At 38.0% G+C, this 16903-nt stretch overlaps 3 protein-coding genes across 3 annotated transcripts; 1 reads left to right on the top strand and 2 right to left on the bottom strand.

The window, feature by feature from the left end:
• Nucleotides 1-4445: 4445 nt before the first annotated feature.
• LOC133673454 (polygalacturonase-like) lies at nt 4446-6523 on the bottom strand. Its single transcript, XM_062094273.1, has 3 exons — nt 5974-6523; nt 5282-5571; nt 4446-5099 (listed from the first exon to the last, which is right to left on the bottom strand). The coding sequence occupies exons 1-3, from the start codon at nt 6412-6414 to the stop codon at nt 4652-4654; spliced, it is 1179 nt and encodes a 392-aa protein (XP_061950257.1). The 5' UTR covers nt 6415-6523; the 3' UTR covers nt 4446-4651.
• Nucleotides 6524-12461: 5938 nt separating this feature from the next.
• LOC133673563 (polygalacturonase-like) lies at nt 12462-14325 on the top strand. Its single transcript, XM_062094436.1, has 4 exons — nt 12462-13000; nt 13115-13404; nt 13522-13750; nt 13851-14325. The coding sequence occupies exons 1-4, from the start codon at nt 12545-12547 to the stop codon at nt 14067-14069; spliced, it is 1194 nt and encodes a 397-aa protein (XP_061950420.1). The 5' UTR covers nt 12462-12544; the 3' UTR covers nt 14070-14325.
• A 1167-nt stretch (nt 14326-15492) lies between these two features.
• On the bottom strand, nt 15493-16531 carry LOC133673243 (uncharacterized). The gene is made up of 3 exons (XM_062093981.1): nt 16404-16531; nt 15837-16105; nt 15493-15785 (listed from the first exon to the last, which is right to left on the bottom strand). The coding sequence occupies exons 1-3, from the start codon at nt 16529-16531 to the stop codon at nt 15493-15495; spliced, it is 690 nt and encodes a 229-aa protein (XP_061949965.1).
• Between the last annotated feature and the right edge of the window lie 372 nt (nt 16532-16903).

Here is a 16903-nt window from a genome sequence, read left to right as displayed (position 1 = left end):
AAAAGGCTTCAAAGTCATTTGCTGTATATTCTCCACCTTGATCAGATCTCACGGTTCTGATCATGTAGCCACTTTGCTTCTCCACAATTGCTTTAAAATCTTTAAAACAATTGAATACTTCTGACTTCCTCTTCAGAAAGTATATCCACGTCTTTCTGCTAAAATCATCAATAAAAGTGAGGAAGTACCTATTCTGTCCAGTCGACATAGGCGTTATTGGGCCACACACATCTGTGTGCACTAACTCCAGTGGCCTTTTTGCTCTCCAGTTGACTTCTTTGGCAAAACTGGATCTGTGATGTTTGCTGAGGACACAACTCTCACAGACTTCATCTGGATGATCAATGTGAGGCAAACCTTTGACCATCTTCTTGCTTGCTAGCATCTTCAGACTTGTGAAATTCAGATGTCCAAGCCTCAGGTGCCAGAGCCATTCTTCACTGTTGGTGATGGCACTCAAACACATTGCTGCATCATACTGGATGTTCAAAGAAAACATCCTATTCTTGGACATTTTCACATAGGCCATTAATCTCCAATTGTTGTCTCTAATTGTTAGATGACAATTCTTCGAGTAAAAAGTATATCCTCTCTCCAAAAGTTGACCTAAGCTGATCAGGTTCTGCTTTATGGCTGGGACATAATAGACATTGGCGATGTGGCTGGAATCGCCGTTCTTCAACTTAATTGGGATGCTGCCTTTACCTTTGAATGGAACCTTTGTGGTATCTCCAAAAGTAACTAGACCTTGCTTGGTCACATCTAGATCACTAAATAACTCTCGGTAGCCGCACATGTGATTGCTGGCTCCAGTATCTAGATACCATATATTTTCCTGTTTCTCGCCAAGTTCTTGTTGGACAAGAAATGCAGCTTCTTCTCTGTCATCCTTCTCTGCATAGTTGGCTTGCTCACGTATCTCCAACGGAGCTTTCCTTTGACATTCAGTGCTATAGTGCCCAAATTGATTGCAACTATAACATTGGATATTCCTCTTGTCACGGTTATTGTAACCGCCTCCTCTTCCTCTAGGAGTGAATGCTTGTTGTCTTTGGCCTCCTCTGGTGGTATTTCTGCCACCTCTTCCTCTGAAGCTTGTATTCCAAGAACCTCTTCCTTGGAATCTCTGGAATCCTCCTCTGGATTGTTGACTTCCTGCTTGAGTGGTATATCCACTTGTTGAAGTCTCCCCTTGCACATATCTGTCCTTGAGAGACAGCTTTGCTTGTAAGGCATGCTCGATGGCCTTATCTCCATTTCGCTTTACAATCTTCTGCTCATGAGTTTGCAAAGAACTCATAAGTTCATCCACTGTCAACTTGTCCACTTCCTTGGACTCTTCAATAGCGACAACAACAAAATCAAATTTTGGATCTAGGGATCTCAAAATTTTCTCAGTAATTCGAGAATCGATGATGGCTTCTCCATTTCTCCTCATCTGATTGACTATCACCATAATCCTTGTGTGATAATCAGAAATAGATTCCGAGGACTTCATTTGCAATAACTCAAATTCACCTCGCAAAGATTGAAAACGAATCTTCTTGATTCTGTCAGCACCTTTGTATTTTTGTTGGAGAGCCTCCCATATATCATGTGATGTTTCAGCGGAAGCAATGATCTCGAACGTATCTTCATCAAGACCTTGGTAGATGATGGTCTTTGCTTTGTTGTCCTTCTTTCTGTTGACTTTCAGGGCTTGTTTCTGTGCCTCTTGTAAAGCTTCTTCTTCTTCTTTGGACTCTGGTTCATCATAACCATAGTGTACAATCTCCAAACACTCTTGTGAACCAAGGAATGCCTTTAATCTGATGCACCAACTATCATAGTTGTCTTTGGTCAGCTTCGGGATGAGTGTTTGTGTACTTTCTGTAGTCATTTTGCTCTTTTAATGACTATATCTCCTTCTGCGAGTTGAATTTGGTGAAACGGACACTGTAGATCGATCCGGAATGGTCGAAATAGTCGGGAACCGGTCTGACTTTGTAGAAATCGGGTCAGAAAATGGGTGAACCGGTCCAAAAACCAATTTTGTACGGCGGGCGGTTCGCTGGGTTGAACCGGGAATATTCTGTGGAATATTCTATCGGCTCGGCGCGGCTTGGATGCGGCGCGGAGAACGGCGCGGCTCCACAGGGGAATATTCTCGGGAATATTCTTCGGCTCGGCTGGAGGCTTGGCTTGCGGCTCGGCTCGGCGCGGCCTAAACGGCTCAAATATGGCGCGCGTGTGGCTCAGTCGTCGTCTACCTCGGGGCGCGTGGGATGCGCGTGGGCAAACAGTTCAGAATCTTCAGGCGGCGCGTGTGGCTCACCCCGGTGTCCGATTGAGCTGATTTTTGCGGCAGTGAGTTCGTATGGATGAGCTCTACACGGTGGAATGATCAAAACTTGTTTTTGACAACTTTGAAAATTCGGCTATCCCAGAAAATACTTCTGTTTTCTGACGAACGGGGCTCTGATACCAATTGTTGGTGGGAGGAACCACTGGTGGTGGCTTTGAAACACTCAGAGGGGATAAAACACAAAGTTTTATTTCAAGAACACAAGCTTACAAACACAAAAAGCTTACAAATACACACCCTCTCTTTCTCTCTAGTGTTTCTCTCTATTCTCTCTACTCTCCCACACATAATAGCATAAGCTCAGCTTGCTATTTATACACGAATTCAAAACAAGATAATTCAACCTTCAAGTGTGAAGGCGGCTGTGGACGGTGGTGTGAAGGCGGTTGGCGGCTGCGGCTGGTGGCTGGCGGCTGGTCGGTCATAGCTGGTGGCTGGCTGGCCGGTGGTTGCCTTCCTTGACCTTCTAAATTGAGTTTAGTATTTAACACGCAATAGGAAGTGAAAACAACAATAGTTGAAGTCATCCAAAAGACATAACCAATCATAAACCCGCTTTTGAATGAATCTTTAAACTTCCTGTTGACACTCTTTTCGTCATTAATTGAGAAACTTGTTAATGGCCCTCCACAAAGTCCTTCGCTACTCGCAAAGCTGTTTCTTGAAACAGTGCCATTCACAAAGTTTGGCACTGGACCTGACAGTAGATTGTTGGAACATCAAAGATCTTGAGCCGACCAAGCAGGGCAAGTTGTGGCGGGATATGACCTACTAGTTGGTTATGATCGAGCTTTAGGAGAGATAGATAAGTGCAATTGCTAATGCTTGATGGTATTTCACCGGAGAAGTTGTTAAAGGATAGATCAAGATGTGTAATATACGGCAGCCTTTCCGCGATGTCAGATGAAATCTGTCCGTGAAGCTCATTACCTGAAACTTGAAAGGTCCAAGCCTGTTAAAGATGTATAGCTTTCAAATCCACCAGGAAACTGGCCCTTGAGCCCCATATAAGGGAGTCTGATATTCAGCAACCCGCTGGAATTTGCCTCTAACCATTATATCCATTTGACACTGCAAGGACCTGTCATCGGCTCATGTACAGCAAGCCTACATATTGCTTTACCCCATGTTTTCTTGTTAATTTTAGGAGTTGAAGTTGTCTGTAGATATCATGAAGGATTTAATAACCTAATCGGTCAGCAACTGGATGCAATAGAAATAGAGCTGAAAGAAAAAGGTCATAAGATTGAGTTTTTGGAAAATGTGGGCGAAGTTGCAAAAGGCATGAAGGAGATGACCATCGATTACTCGGAAGAGAACTGCAAGGCGCTGCCGGAGATTGGATTGAATAACTCTAGAACAGCATCTCTACCATTTGAAGTGAACTTAGTTGAGAAAGAGTTTTATATTTTAAGATCCATTTGGCATTCACTATTTCAAGTGAAATTAATGTAGAAACAATCCTAATGTGAAGCTGCTGCATATGATTATAAGATTGTCATTTGCTTGGTCTACCAAATACCAATCTTCCAAGATTCAAGACTGTTCTGATTTTGATCTCTAATTTGGGCGTCTTTCTGCTTCCTTTTTTTCTTGGTGTTTTTCTGATGGTTAATTGTTGACATCTCACTTTATCTCCTAAGAAAGTCTCTTGTAATTTCTCGAGTACTGCCATAGGCCCGGGGAAAGAATACAGAGAGAGACAGAGATGTAAGCTTTTTGTCTATTTCGATTCTCATAGCCCTCTCCATGTTCAGCAATTGCATTACACTGGAACCAGAAATTACCATGCTCTGATCTCTTTCGGAATGAATGTTCATCAGAATCAGTATCGGCTTCTCTTATTACTTTTCATGGTTCCAAAAACAGCTAGCACTGACCCTTATGAATTTTCCCCCCCATCTAAAATCACAAGTTTATGCGCATATTTGATGGTTTTCCTGGAGTTGCATGTCGAATCATGAAGATGCTCATCGACCACCACCATCATCTTTAGGGGATTGAGCATGCATGGTATAGACACAAAATCATTCATATGCATATGTGATACTTGAAGGAATATAATTTTGGCTACAAGAGAGAAAAGTATTGGTGTGTACTGTTAATTGAAACATAATTTCTTCAAATATTCATTCATATAATGAGAAATTTAGACGATTATTTTCAACATAAAAACAATTGCAAGGCCGGGCTCCAAAGCAACCTCAAAGACCCGGAAACGCCACAGGCTCAAGCTACAAACTTCCTAGCTAATCTAATAGCTAGCATGCATGACATAATTTTCTTCTAGGATTGGCATTTTACAAATTAGAGACAGCTACTAGGCTGAATGAAACCGGAAGCTGTTCCATCAGCATTGTTGCAAGATGCACCAGCTGGTTGATTCATGTAAGTTAGCCTCACATTCTCCATTTTGATACCAGTGCATGGAGACCTTTTACTACAATCAAATTCCACTGCCACTTTTGTTGCTGATGTTCCATGGATATCTTGGTACGTCACTCCACTAATTTTTACCCCAGAAGCTTGACCAGGACAATTTTTGTTGTCAGGACAGTAGTTTTGGTCGATGACAATGGGATTTTGAACATTGGTCATGACGGCATGCTGGAAAAGAACATTCCTTACAAAACCATTGCTTGCTCTTCCCCAAGTTTTGATTCTCAACCCATTTTGAGTACCGATAAATGTAACGGTTTTAACTGTCACATTTTGCACCCCTGGCTCTTTAAGGTCCTTCCCCAGACTACCAATGCTGCAAGAAACCGCACACAAACAAACCCACGTTTGAGTCCCGTATTTATAGCCGCATGTATAGATATAGTATATAGCATCATCATCTTATCTTATGCGAAGATAATTTACTTAAAATCATGTATTATATATATATATATATATATGGAGGTGTGCTTAATTATTTGATTAATTCAGTGGTACCTGATTCCATGGCCAGGGCCACATACAACATTTTCGATCCACAAGTTAGTGGTTCCAGCACCGACCGAGACACAATCATCACCGGTTCCGATCTTCGAGTTCAAGATTGTGACGCCGCTCGATAGCTGTACATGAATGCCATCCGTGTTTGGACTGTTCCCGGGTGCTGTGATCTTAACCCCTTGAATTCTCACATTGTGGCAGCCATTGACAACGATGTGGAACATTTGGCTATTCAGTGAATGCAGTCCACTGATCACTATGTTTTGTGAATTGGAAACGCTTAGTGTCTGCACATGCACACAAACTACAATTAAAATGATCATTGATTAACGCATTTAAATATTGTACTCGAAACGTAATTGAGGCTTTAGCTGGACCACCTAAACGAAAAGCTATAATTAGGACTTAATTAGTTGTAGACCTTTGATATTCTTTATTAATTCATGCAATAATTAGGGCTTAAGTGAACAGGGACCATACTAGTGCCAAGAAGGCAATAAGTTGAATGGTAATGTTTATGACTGATGACATTAAGTACTCTTAGACTCCATCAACTATGCTTTTGTTGAGGATAGGCAGGAGATGATTGCATTTCAAGGTTCGAGTCTTGATTACTCTTTGCATCTTATAGAGAATAGAAAAGAAGGGGAAGAAAAAAATGGTGGTCACAAAATATTGAACGTACGTACCGTGGCACCACTTGGGCAATTCTTGCCAGATTGCTTGCAATCCCACAAACCAGAACCATGTCCATCAAGTATCCCACCAGAAACTGTAACTCCATCAACATGCTGAAAGGAAATCCAGTTTGCAGCATCACCGATAACCCGATAATCGGTGGGAGCCAGAAGTGAGCCATCTATTCTTACGACGATTGCATTATTCTTGCAAGGACCACTGAATTGTACGTTTCGTAGAAAGTACCTGCCTGGTGGGACATAGATGGTAGAACGGCTAATAGAGCCACAAGCTTGTGTCCAAGCAGCAAGAAAGGCTTTGGTTGAGTCAGTTCTCCCATCTGGTTTTGCCCCATAATTTAGGACATTGTATTGTGCTGCACCTGCTAAACATGGGGTAAAGACAATGACTAGCGATGCAAGGAGGAAACAATTTCTTATTGCGTTTGCCATTTTTTCGCTTGAAGGATACTAAAGGAGTCCCTGTTCAAGTTGAGAGATCAGAGGAAATAGAGAGAAAGTTGAAGAGTTGTGAGGGGTGAAGGTGAGAGGCTTAACGTTTAAGGAGGTATTTATAGGGTCAAGAGAGGAATTAATTAATGGAGTTTTAATTGCAGAAATAATTAAAAGCAAAATAAAGCTGCGCCGTAATTCAAGAGAAGGGAGGTAAGCTTTATATTAATGGATTCTTCAGTTTTAATTAATTTTAATTTTTCTTTACTGAAATTCCTTTACGTACGCACCTACAGCAATTAGGTAGATGGCTTGCATTTACACTATATATGCGATTCATCTACTGCGTACAAGCTAGCAGAAACTTCGTCCATGTGAGGATGGATAATGATTTCATGCATATATATAGATCAATAGACATTAAATTCAGGCCATGATCCCATGTTAATTCCTTAAGTATACACATGAATGTTATTCTTGTTGTCTTCAACAAATAAATGGTGAAAGCATATATATATGCAAGTCTTGCTGTTGAATCATGGGGACCTTAGCAGTAATTATTTCTTCTTGTGAGATGACAAAGAATTGGGAAGCTTAAATCGTTGTATGAGACTCTAAGAATTGACAAAGTCTGTACTCAGTATAATTTTTTTTTTTAAAAAAAAAAAAACGTCAGAATGAAGGAAAAGGTCGTTACTTAGTGTGTCCAAAGCTAATCTACAAGACTCTAAATTACGTTTGAATGTACATTCACTGTATACAAATTACGGGCATGAAAAATAATTACAATAATATGTGTGCTAATAAGTCGACATTAATTAGTGTTTCCTTTTTCTTTAATTCTAACCCCTTTTATATAATAATAATAAAAAGAAAGTTATAATATATGTTTCTTTAGGAAGGATTAATGTACGTACAAAAGGTTGCTTGAAATGGGAGTTTTAATTAATTAGTTTTAAATATAACATAAAGCAAAGAAATTATAATAAAAATAAATAAATAAATAAAAAATGGGTTCACCGTAAACGTGAGAAACAAAATAGAGACTAGCTAGCTAAGGCCAACATATGCATCATCCCTTCCCTCATCTTTTCTTGTGCGAGGTCACGGCAGCCTCTTTGCTTTAGGCACATGAACAAGCTAAGGCTGCTTTTTGTTTTTTTCTATGTTTTTCTTTTTCTTAATATTATTATTCCTTTTAGATTTATGTCTCTTCGATCCCATATATATATATATATATGATGATAATGGGTGTAAAGTTAGAATTTATTCAGGAAATTAATTAGTAACCTTTATCTTCAATAAAAAAGAAGAAGAAAAGGTTTTTTGGAATTTACTTGAAATATATATAGCTAGCATGCAGGTATTATTACGTGCCTTGGAACAAGGGCTATATATTTATGTGCAAGTGCAGTATCCACGAAAACGGCATCGAATAGAATGTGATGACAGACAGACAGCTGCGCGCAGATATTGTTAGGCAATTCATTCTTCCACACATCTTTCTTTAACTACTTGCCTTTGTTTCGTCTTGGGATCTTTCAAATCTCATCAACAGTCCCACACATTACATTCATGTATGTACGTTCCAAACCTAACTAAATTAATTCTACTCAAACTCTAAAACAGTGAATTGTGAAAGCAAAAAAAAATTATTCTGTTTTTTTAATATCCGAGATTATAAACTTATATGTAATTAAAATATATTCTTGATATTAAATAAAAAAATAATTTATTTTATTTTTATGTTGACATTAGAATAAATAGGTTTTAACTTGATGCGATAAGAATCTTCTTATCGAGAAAAACTTTTCTTAAACATTAGATAAGCCAACGATTAGAAAATAATATTACCTTAATTTACATCAAATAAATAAATAATACAGCTTATCTCAAGTAAGGCATACTAGAAGTGTTAATACATTCTCTTTATACAATCTGTCCCCTTACCCAAACTCTAAAACTAGTTAGGATTCATAATGACCAAAATATTAGATGGTAACTCTCATTACTCTTCTTTTACTAATAAAAAACAAGAATCCTTATCCTTTTTATCCACATCATTTCTCGATAATTCTAATTTAGAAGAATGATTGCCATGCCACCCAACATGTCCCCCACAAGTTGTGGACCTTCTTAATTTTAGGATATATATATATATATATAATCTTGGACAAATTAACTTATAATTATTAATGAGTTTATCCAAGATGTGGATTCCTTAATTTAACCGCCATTGACCTATAGCTAGCTTTACCTAATTAAGATGAACTTAAAAAAAAAAAAAAAAGGTGCCCTTTATCAATTAATGTCCATGAGATCAGATCGATAATAAGCAAGTCCATGTAAAAAAAAAAATCTCTAACACAAACACACAAGTTGCAATTGGATGTTTCTTGGGGGATGAAAACAGAAAAGATACACATTTATGTGGTCGTGCGTAAATGCAACTCCCTTGTTTATGGGATTCCTTGTTTTAGGCAGCTTGTGCTTTTGGAGTATCAAACTAACTTATCACATGATGTTGGCTTATATTAACTGTTAGGCACATGATATTCTGCTCCAAATTCAACTTTCTTCTCTCCTGATCCTGAAATTCCATGCATATTTTATTTGTTCGTGTTTGTCTTGCAATTTCACGATCAATATATTATATATTATTATAAATCATAAGGTCAAGCATACATATAGTACCCCACAGCAGTATGGTTTCCGTAGAGCGCATATGATGACAATTCTATATGTATAGGTCCAAGTTCAGGCTGAGATTATGTACCAAAATAAAGAGACTGTAACTTATGGGTTAAGCCAAAGAAATTGAACGCTAAGGCTTTTATTCCTTTTATCTGAGCATGGAGAGGGCACTACTTGACTTGTATAGTTATTTCTCAAGTTTACCACATGCATGGGCCTTTCTTCTTCAACTGTCTCGTTGAAAATCATACTCATGCATGTGCCTATAATCTTTTATACACACAAATGTGCGTATATATGAGCTATATATGCATTTATTCATGAACAACATGAGCAATTTATTTGATCAACAACCAACCTTGGGAGTTTGGAGCCATCTGCTATATATGGAATTATGACTTTATCTGTGGTGATTAATGACGAAACAGTTTAAAAAACACCATCCACCCCATTACTAAACACGCTTACAAGAAAAAAGGAATCGTAAAATATGATTCCTGAATGTTCTCTTCAATTATTTCTTTTTTAATCTCATCAATATTGCACTTGCAAACTGATTTTACTTTTTAATTTAATTTATTTCATAGCAGCTATCTAGCAGAAGAGTCTGTTTATATACGAGGAGGGAGGTGTAGGGCTCATGAAGGCCAATAATTAACCAGTACATAATTAAAGGATGAAATGATCATGGGATCGAGCTAGGTAGCTAGCTAGCTAGCTAGATTGCCCAATTAACTAGCTAGATGTATATTTATGTCAGTTTTGTGGCTTAATCTACGATTTAAGTGAGAAGTTAACGTGTCTTGTTGTGGTTGTTAACTGTATATTTATGGTATTATTATTATTATTATTATATAGACTAGAATAAATACCATGCATGTGGATGGAGTTAGATGTTGAATTTGGGATGCCATGCATGTGCATATTAACCTCAAATTACTACGTGTATGAAAGTGATGGTCAAACACATCACATGCTACCTCGCTCTAGAAACAATATTATTTGCCTGAAACAAGGCAGTTGCAACGAAGCTATAGAAGACATACAAGTTTTGGTTTTCAAACACACCAAAAGCCCATTCCTCGTTGTCTGTCGATCAAGCTCAGCCAGGAATTTTGGTTTTTGAACAATACATGTGAGCCCTACAACCTGTACTGTTCAAAAGTTGAAAAATATTATTATCCCTTCTGCACTCAAGATCTCAATATCGATCTCCATATATAGCGTTTCGAGCAATCATTGAGATGAATTACAATAATGGTAGTAAAGGCCTGTTGATTATTTTAACAATCCAAGATCCCGAGAGATGATAGAATTAAGGTACCGTACTTGTTATATAATAGACAGTAAATTCTGACAACTCAAGGTCAATCGGGGGAATAATCAATTCCCTTCTCCACATGGGATTTAACTTGTGAATTGGAATTCAAATCTATATATGTAGCTGGTATGAACATAGTTTTTGAAAAAAAAAAGCAAGTTTAAGAAGAATCACATGGGATTCATACAAAATTATAGGATGTATTAATTAATCAAATATTTTTAAATCTGTAATTGAGATGAAACGCAGACTACATTACATGAACAATGAGAAACTAATTAATTCTTATTGGTCTTCCCAGTAATCCCTTCGAGTAAATTGATAGCAAGCAAAAGTATGATTTTGATTTCATCATGATCCTTCATTGACATCATTTAATTTATTTTAGCATATCATTTAAAAAGATAATATGAAAGACAGAGTAATTAACATTTCCTACTTTTTAAATTGATAGCATATCTTTTCGCCCCATTTCCTCTCTGGTATATATGAGGTGGAGCTTGGTGCCTGTGATTTGATTAAGCTGGTACATGTCCTCAAAATCTTGGCACAATTAAACTCATGAAAGCTATTAAAGCAACCAGACTTTTGGAAAGAAACATGCAAAAATGGCTAGTGAAGGCCACACATACTTTAATTAATTGCTATCGATTGGTTCCAACCTTCAACCCGCAGAATTACAGTATACAGTTGCTTAATTTGTATGCTTAGGCAGGTTTAATTAGAACAGTGTCCAATCAAAACCACAAAAACTGAAAGAAAACAAGAACTACTTACCATATAATTCCGATATCATATAGTTATTAATCTTCTTTCGAGCCCACAAGTTGAAAGATATTTTGCTGACTCAGAACCTATTTTAATTAGAGTTTCATTTAAGATTGTTTTGAAGGTTAATTTGGTTAAATTCAATTAACTTGATTCAAGATCTAATTATTAATTTAATGATTTAAAGAAAATAATTTAAAACAATATTATTTTATGTAAAAAATAAATAAAATTATTTTGGAATTCACTCAACAAACCACCCTTGTACAGGAGGAAACCCAAAAACTATTCTAATATATAACCATGCCTGATATCTTGTTTTAATTATGTGTACCAAAAGGAGGAGGTACACTCCATGTACGTAGCTAGTCAACTAGAGAGAGAGAGAGAGAGAGAGAGAGAGAGAGAGAGAGAGTAGGATTTCAAGGCTTTGAGCTTGTGGTGGAAGCAAAGAGAGACATGGAAGTAACAATACAGCGGGAAAAAAGAGGCGGTAAGGTGGTAGGCAAGGCGGCGGTGCATTGTGTCGTGTGATCGAATAGATATTGCTTAACATTTATTGATATTATGGATAATATATTTAATAAGAAAACCTACCTTATTTAGGAATTTGTCATCTCAAGCCAACCATATCCCATGCAATTGTCCTTCTCTCCATCCTTTCATATGCATGTTGGTTCTGGATAAATGACTTTTTAACATGACAATCAAGGAATATATATTATATGGAGAATTCTGATATATTCTCCCATTATTTTCTTAATTATACAATTGTAATAAACTAAAAATCAATTAATATTATTGTTTCATAGTTAATTTTGAGTTAAGCCACTCATATATATATATATATAAGAAAAAAAATAGGTATAATTCATGTGACACTCAAACCAAAACAGTAATCTTTACAAGTATTAGAGAAATTAATTCATGATGTGGTAATGTTATTTCAATCTTTTTTATCTAATTACATCACAGATCCAATATTTGGTATAAATAGCTAATAGATGGTGATCATTAGATTAAAATTTTGAAATTAAAAATTATTTAATTATATATTACAACATTAGCCACAGTTAATTAGCAGTAATTAAATCCTTAATTAATGCTGAAAGGATACAGCGGTTATACTTTTCCATTTCATAAATTTTGCGTATGAATTTCGCCTAATATTTATTTCAAATACCCAAAAAATTCCATATTCCATTGGCAACTTTCCTATAAATACCACTTCTGACTGCATCGACAATATCCCATCACTCTCCAAGCACAACAAAGTCTCTCTTTCTCTCCCTTTCAACCACTGATCACTTACATCGATTCATATATCAAAACCAAAACGAGCAAGCTATGGCAGTCCTTCCACTACCAGTGAATTACCCTTTTCTTATCACCCTTCTCTCCATTTCCTTTGCCTTCTCACCTTTAGCGAAGGCAGCAGTACAATACAGTGTGCTAAGTTATGGGGCCAACCCTGATGGAAAAACTGACTCAACCAAGGCCTTTGCGGCTGCTTGGTCACAGGCATGCGCCTCCACACAGCCAGCCACTATCTCTGTTCCTAAAGGGAGTTTCGCTTTAGGTCAAGTGAGGTTTCAGGGTCCTTGCAAGAATAATGCTATCTTGGTACGTATAGATGGTACCCTAGTCGCTCCATCAGACTATGGGGTCCTTGGTAGGACTAAAAATTGGCTAATCTTTGAGCATGTTAATGGGGTTACTATATCCGGAGGGACTCTTGATGGACAAGGGGCAGGACTGTGGTCATGCAAGAATTCCGGCAAGGATTGCCCCAGCGGCGCGACGGTATGCTAAACATGCATGACATAATGAAATATCTTACAGTTTTGGTCTGTAGACGAAAATCACGCCATCTATTTTCAATTTCTTAATTTTCTTGTTAATCTATTTATGGTGCAGTCACTTGAATTCACCAATTCAAACAACATTGCAATTACCGGATTGGCATCATTGAATAGCCAAATGTTCCACATTGTCATCAATGCCTGCCAAAACGTCAAAGTGCAAGGAGTGAGAGTCTCTGCTGCCGGAGATAGCCCTAACACAGATGGAATTCACGTTCAATCATCGACCGGAGTCACCATCTTGAATTCTAGGATTGGAACTGGTGACGATTGTGTATCAATTGGCCCTGGTACCTCTAATCTTTGGATTGAAAATGTGGCATGTGGACCTGGCCATGGAATCAGGTAGTCAAGGAAATTGTAGTCTAATGATAATCAATCATGCATTTATATCATGTGCTCCTAATATTCATTGTGTTGCTCATCAAGGGAATTAAAATAACGCCTACATTGTTGATGTAGCATTGGAAGTTTGGGCAAGGACTCTCAAGAGGCTGGTGTGCAAAACGTAACAGTCAAAACCACTACATTTACTGGTACCGAAAATGGGGTGAGAATTAAGACATGGGGAAGGCCCAGCACTGGTTTTGCTAGAAATATTCTTTTTCAACATGCAGTCATGACTAATGTCCAAAATCCCATTGTAATCGACCAGAACTACTGCCCCGGCGAGGAGAATTGCCCAGGCCAGGTACGTTAAATTTACCATCTATACTAGTTTTCATTAGATTTTGAATGGTAACACGTAAAATACACTAAAATCTTTCTCCATTTTCTTGTACATTAAACAGTTTTCCGGTGTGAAAATTAGTGATGTGACCTACCAAGACATCCATGGATCATCGGCTACGGAGATTGCAGTGAAATTTGATTGTAGCAAAAAATATCCATGCGCGGGTATCAAATTGGAAGATGTAAAGCTCACATACAAGAATCAGCAAGCTGAAGCTTCATGCAGCAATGCTGGTGGAGTTGCTTCAGGCCTTGTTCAGCCCACTAGCTGTCTATGAGAGCCTAATTAAAGAGGGAATGGTTGATCAAACTCAGAAAAAGATTTATTTATTACCATATACTATATATAGCTATAAAAATAAAAAAAGAATGCAATGAGTGAAATAGCTCTTTCAGTGAGTTTATTTCTTGAGTCTGTGGCACATTTCTGCCCGATCATTGCAAAACAAATGAGATTTGTTGTGTACAAATGACCCTTAAAAATGCTGTATGAGATTTCAATTCCTTTTTCCTTTAAAATAGTATTGTTTCATATCTCTCATTTATTCTGTTCCCATCAAGATGCCAACATTCGATTCCCATAAATCTACAGATGAAACCTTATGTATTGTTGTTGAAGTCCCACGCAGCGCTTAAGTAATTATAAGGGTCTCTATCACAGTTTAATAGATTTCAACGATCGTTCAACAACTTCTTTGGTGAAATCCCAGCAAGTATTGCTGATTGTTATTATCTAAATGATCTAAAACTGGACCACAACAAGCTAATAGGTCATATCTCACCACAAAGTTCCCAGCTCGATCGATCGATCGTATCAAGACCTTTAATGTAGCTAACAATCTATTATCAGGACCAGTGCCAAGCTTTGTAAGTGCCATTGTTTCAGAAGACAGCTTTGCAAATAACAAAAGAATAAGTGGAAAGCCTTTGTATAGATGTTCAAGTGATCATCGAAGGAAGTTTGATTATTCAATCAAAATTAGTTTTGTGTTTGGTTATGTCGTGTGTGCAGCTTCAGCTGTGGTTGTTTTTTACATCCTACTTTGTACCCTACCCTGGACATACTCGGGGAAGAGGAATAAGAAAATCAAGATATCAGAAATGATTTTGCTGATGGTAAGGAGGAAGTACAAGAGAACACAAGACCATCAAATCATGCAGTTTTCTTTCTGTGGAGATACTATCTCTGTCCCTCTCTCTCAGCTGTGTGCATGATTAAATTTTTTGTTCTTTTCAAGATTAGAAAACTTTCTGTTCTTGTTTTCACGGTACATTTTTTGCAGAAAAAATACTATTTCCATATTTCATATTCATTATACATCTGTTCAAAACACGAAAAAACAAAAAGTTCTGTTTGCGGCTCTTGGTGAAGATGGTTTGTTTTTTGTCAGGTTTTGATTGTTTTGCATTCTAAAGAGGTGATGGCTGGTTATAGCAGGTGCTTGGTCTAAAGACCTCCATTGTTTTGTGTGGAGGCAAAGCTGCATACTAGGGCTGTTGCTCTGTTCTTGTGGTTTTTTTTTGGCCTCTTCTTCTTCGTTTGGTTCTTTTGCTAAATCTGTGTGTTTTTGCAGATTTGTAACTCCTCCTTCCCGCCAGCTTTTGGCGTTTTAATGCATTTCACTAGTTATCAAAAAAAAATGAAACACCATTTTGTTTTAGGTTCTTTGATTGCCTCACATCATCTCCTCGTGCTATGCCTCATCTTCCTCCTTCTGCTCTTGTCAACAGGATAAATTTCTGATCTGAGTCTAAATCAGAATAGACGTCAGAGGACGAGCTATACCTTTTGCTCCTCCTCCTGTTGCTCTTGTCATCAGAATCCGATTCTGGACCTGAGTCTGAATTAGAAGACTCATCAGAGGACAAACTGCATATCTTTTCATCAGAATCAGATTCAGAACCCGAGTCTGAATCAGAAGACTCGTCAGAGAACGAGCTATACATCCTACGCCTCCTCCTACTGCTCTTGTCATCAGAATCAGATTCCAATCCTTAGTCTGAAGACTCATGATCAGAGGACGAGCTATACTTCCTAAGTCTACTCCTGCTTCTCTTGTCATCAGAATCAGATTCGGAACTAGAGGCTGAATCAGAACACTTGTCGGAGGATGAGCTGTTCTTCCTGAGCCTCCCCCAGCTGCTCTTGTCATTAGAATCAGATTCAGACCCCTTGTCCGAAGACTCGTCAAAGGACGAGCTATACTTCCTAAGCCTACTCCTGCTTCTCTTGTCTTCAGAATCATATTCCGAACTTGAGTCTGAATCAGAAGACTTGTCAGAGGACAAGATATACTTCCTATGTCTCCTCCTCCTGCTCTTGTAATCAGAATCAGCGAAAGTAGAGTCTTAATCAGAAGACTTGTCAGATGATGAGCTGTTCTTCCTAAGCCTCCTCCTGCTTCTCTTGTCATTAGAATCAGATTCAGATTCCGAGACGAGACGAGCTATACTTCCTAAGTCGCCTCCTGCTTCCCTTGTAATCATAATCAGATTCCGAACTCGAGTCTGAATCAGAAGACTCATTAAAGGACAAGCTATTCTTCCTAAACCTCCTCCTTCTGCTCTTGTCATCAGAATCAGATTCCGATCCCGAGTCTGAAGACACTCACTTCTTAAGTCTCCTCTTGCTGCCCCTGTAATCATAATCAGATTCCGAACTAGAGTGTGACTCATTAGAGGACAAGCTATTCTTCCTAAACCTCCTCCTTCTGCTCTTGTCATTAGAATCAGATTCCATTCCCGAGTCTGAAGACTCATCAGAGGACGAGCTATAGCTCCTATGACTTTCCCTCTTCTCCTGCTTCCTCTTCTTCCTTCTAAGAGATGAGCTGTATCCCGAACTACTAACACACAACGACCTATGCTTTCTCTTATTCTAGTTCTCCCTCTTTCGCTCCTCCGCATGCTCCTTAGAAAACCAAGGCATGATAGATTTTGCAGAAGATCTTTCTCTTGGATTTCTTTTCAACTATGCTTATCTAAGAGCGGCGCTAGCTAGCTACGAACTCTCCAAGAATGGACTTTTAACGTAGGAGTTCATACTGTTGAAATTAATTTTGAAGTTTTCATTCAAAATATTTTTTGGAATTCTTCTATGTGTCTCCTAGAT

Source organism: Populus nigra, chromosome 14, assembly GCF_951802175.1.
Source record: "Populus nigra chromosome 14, ddPopNigr1.1, whole genome shotgun sequence".
NCBI classification, from domain to species: Eukaryota; Viridiplantae; Streptophyta; class Magnoliopsida; order Malpighiales; family Salicaceae; genus Populus; species Populus nigra.
The sequence above is the reverse complement of the archived record's forward strand: the minus strand, read 5'-3'. Positions and strand labels throughout refer to the sequence as shown.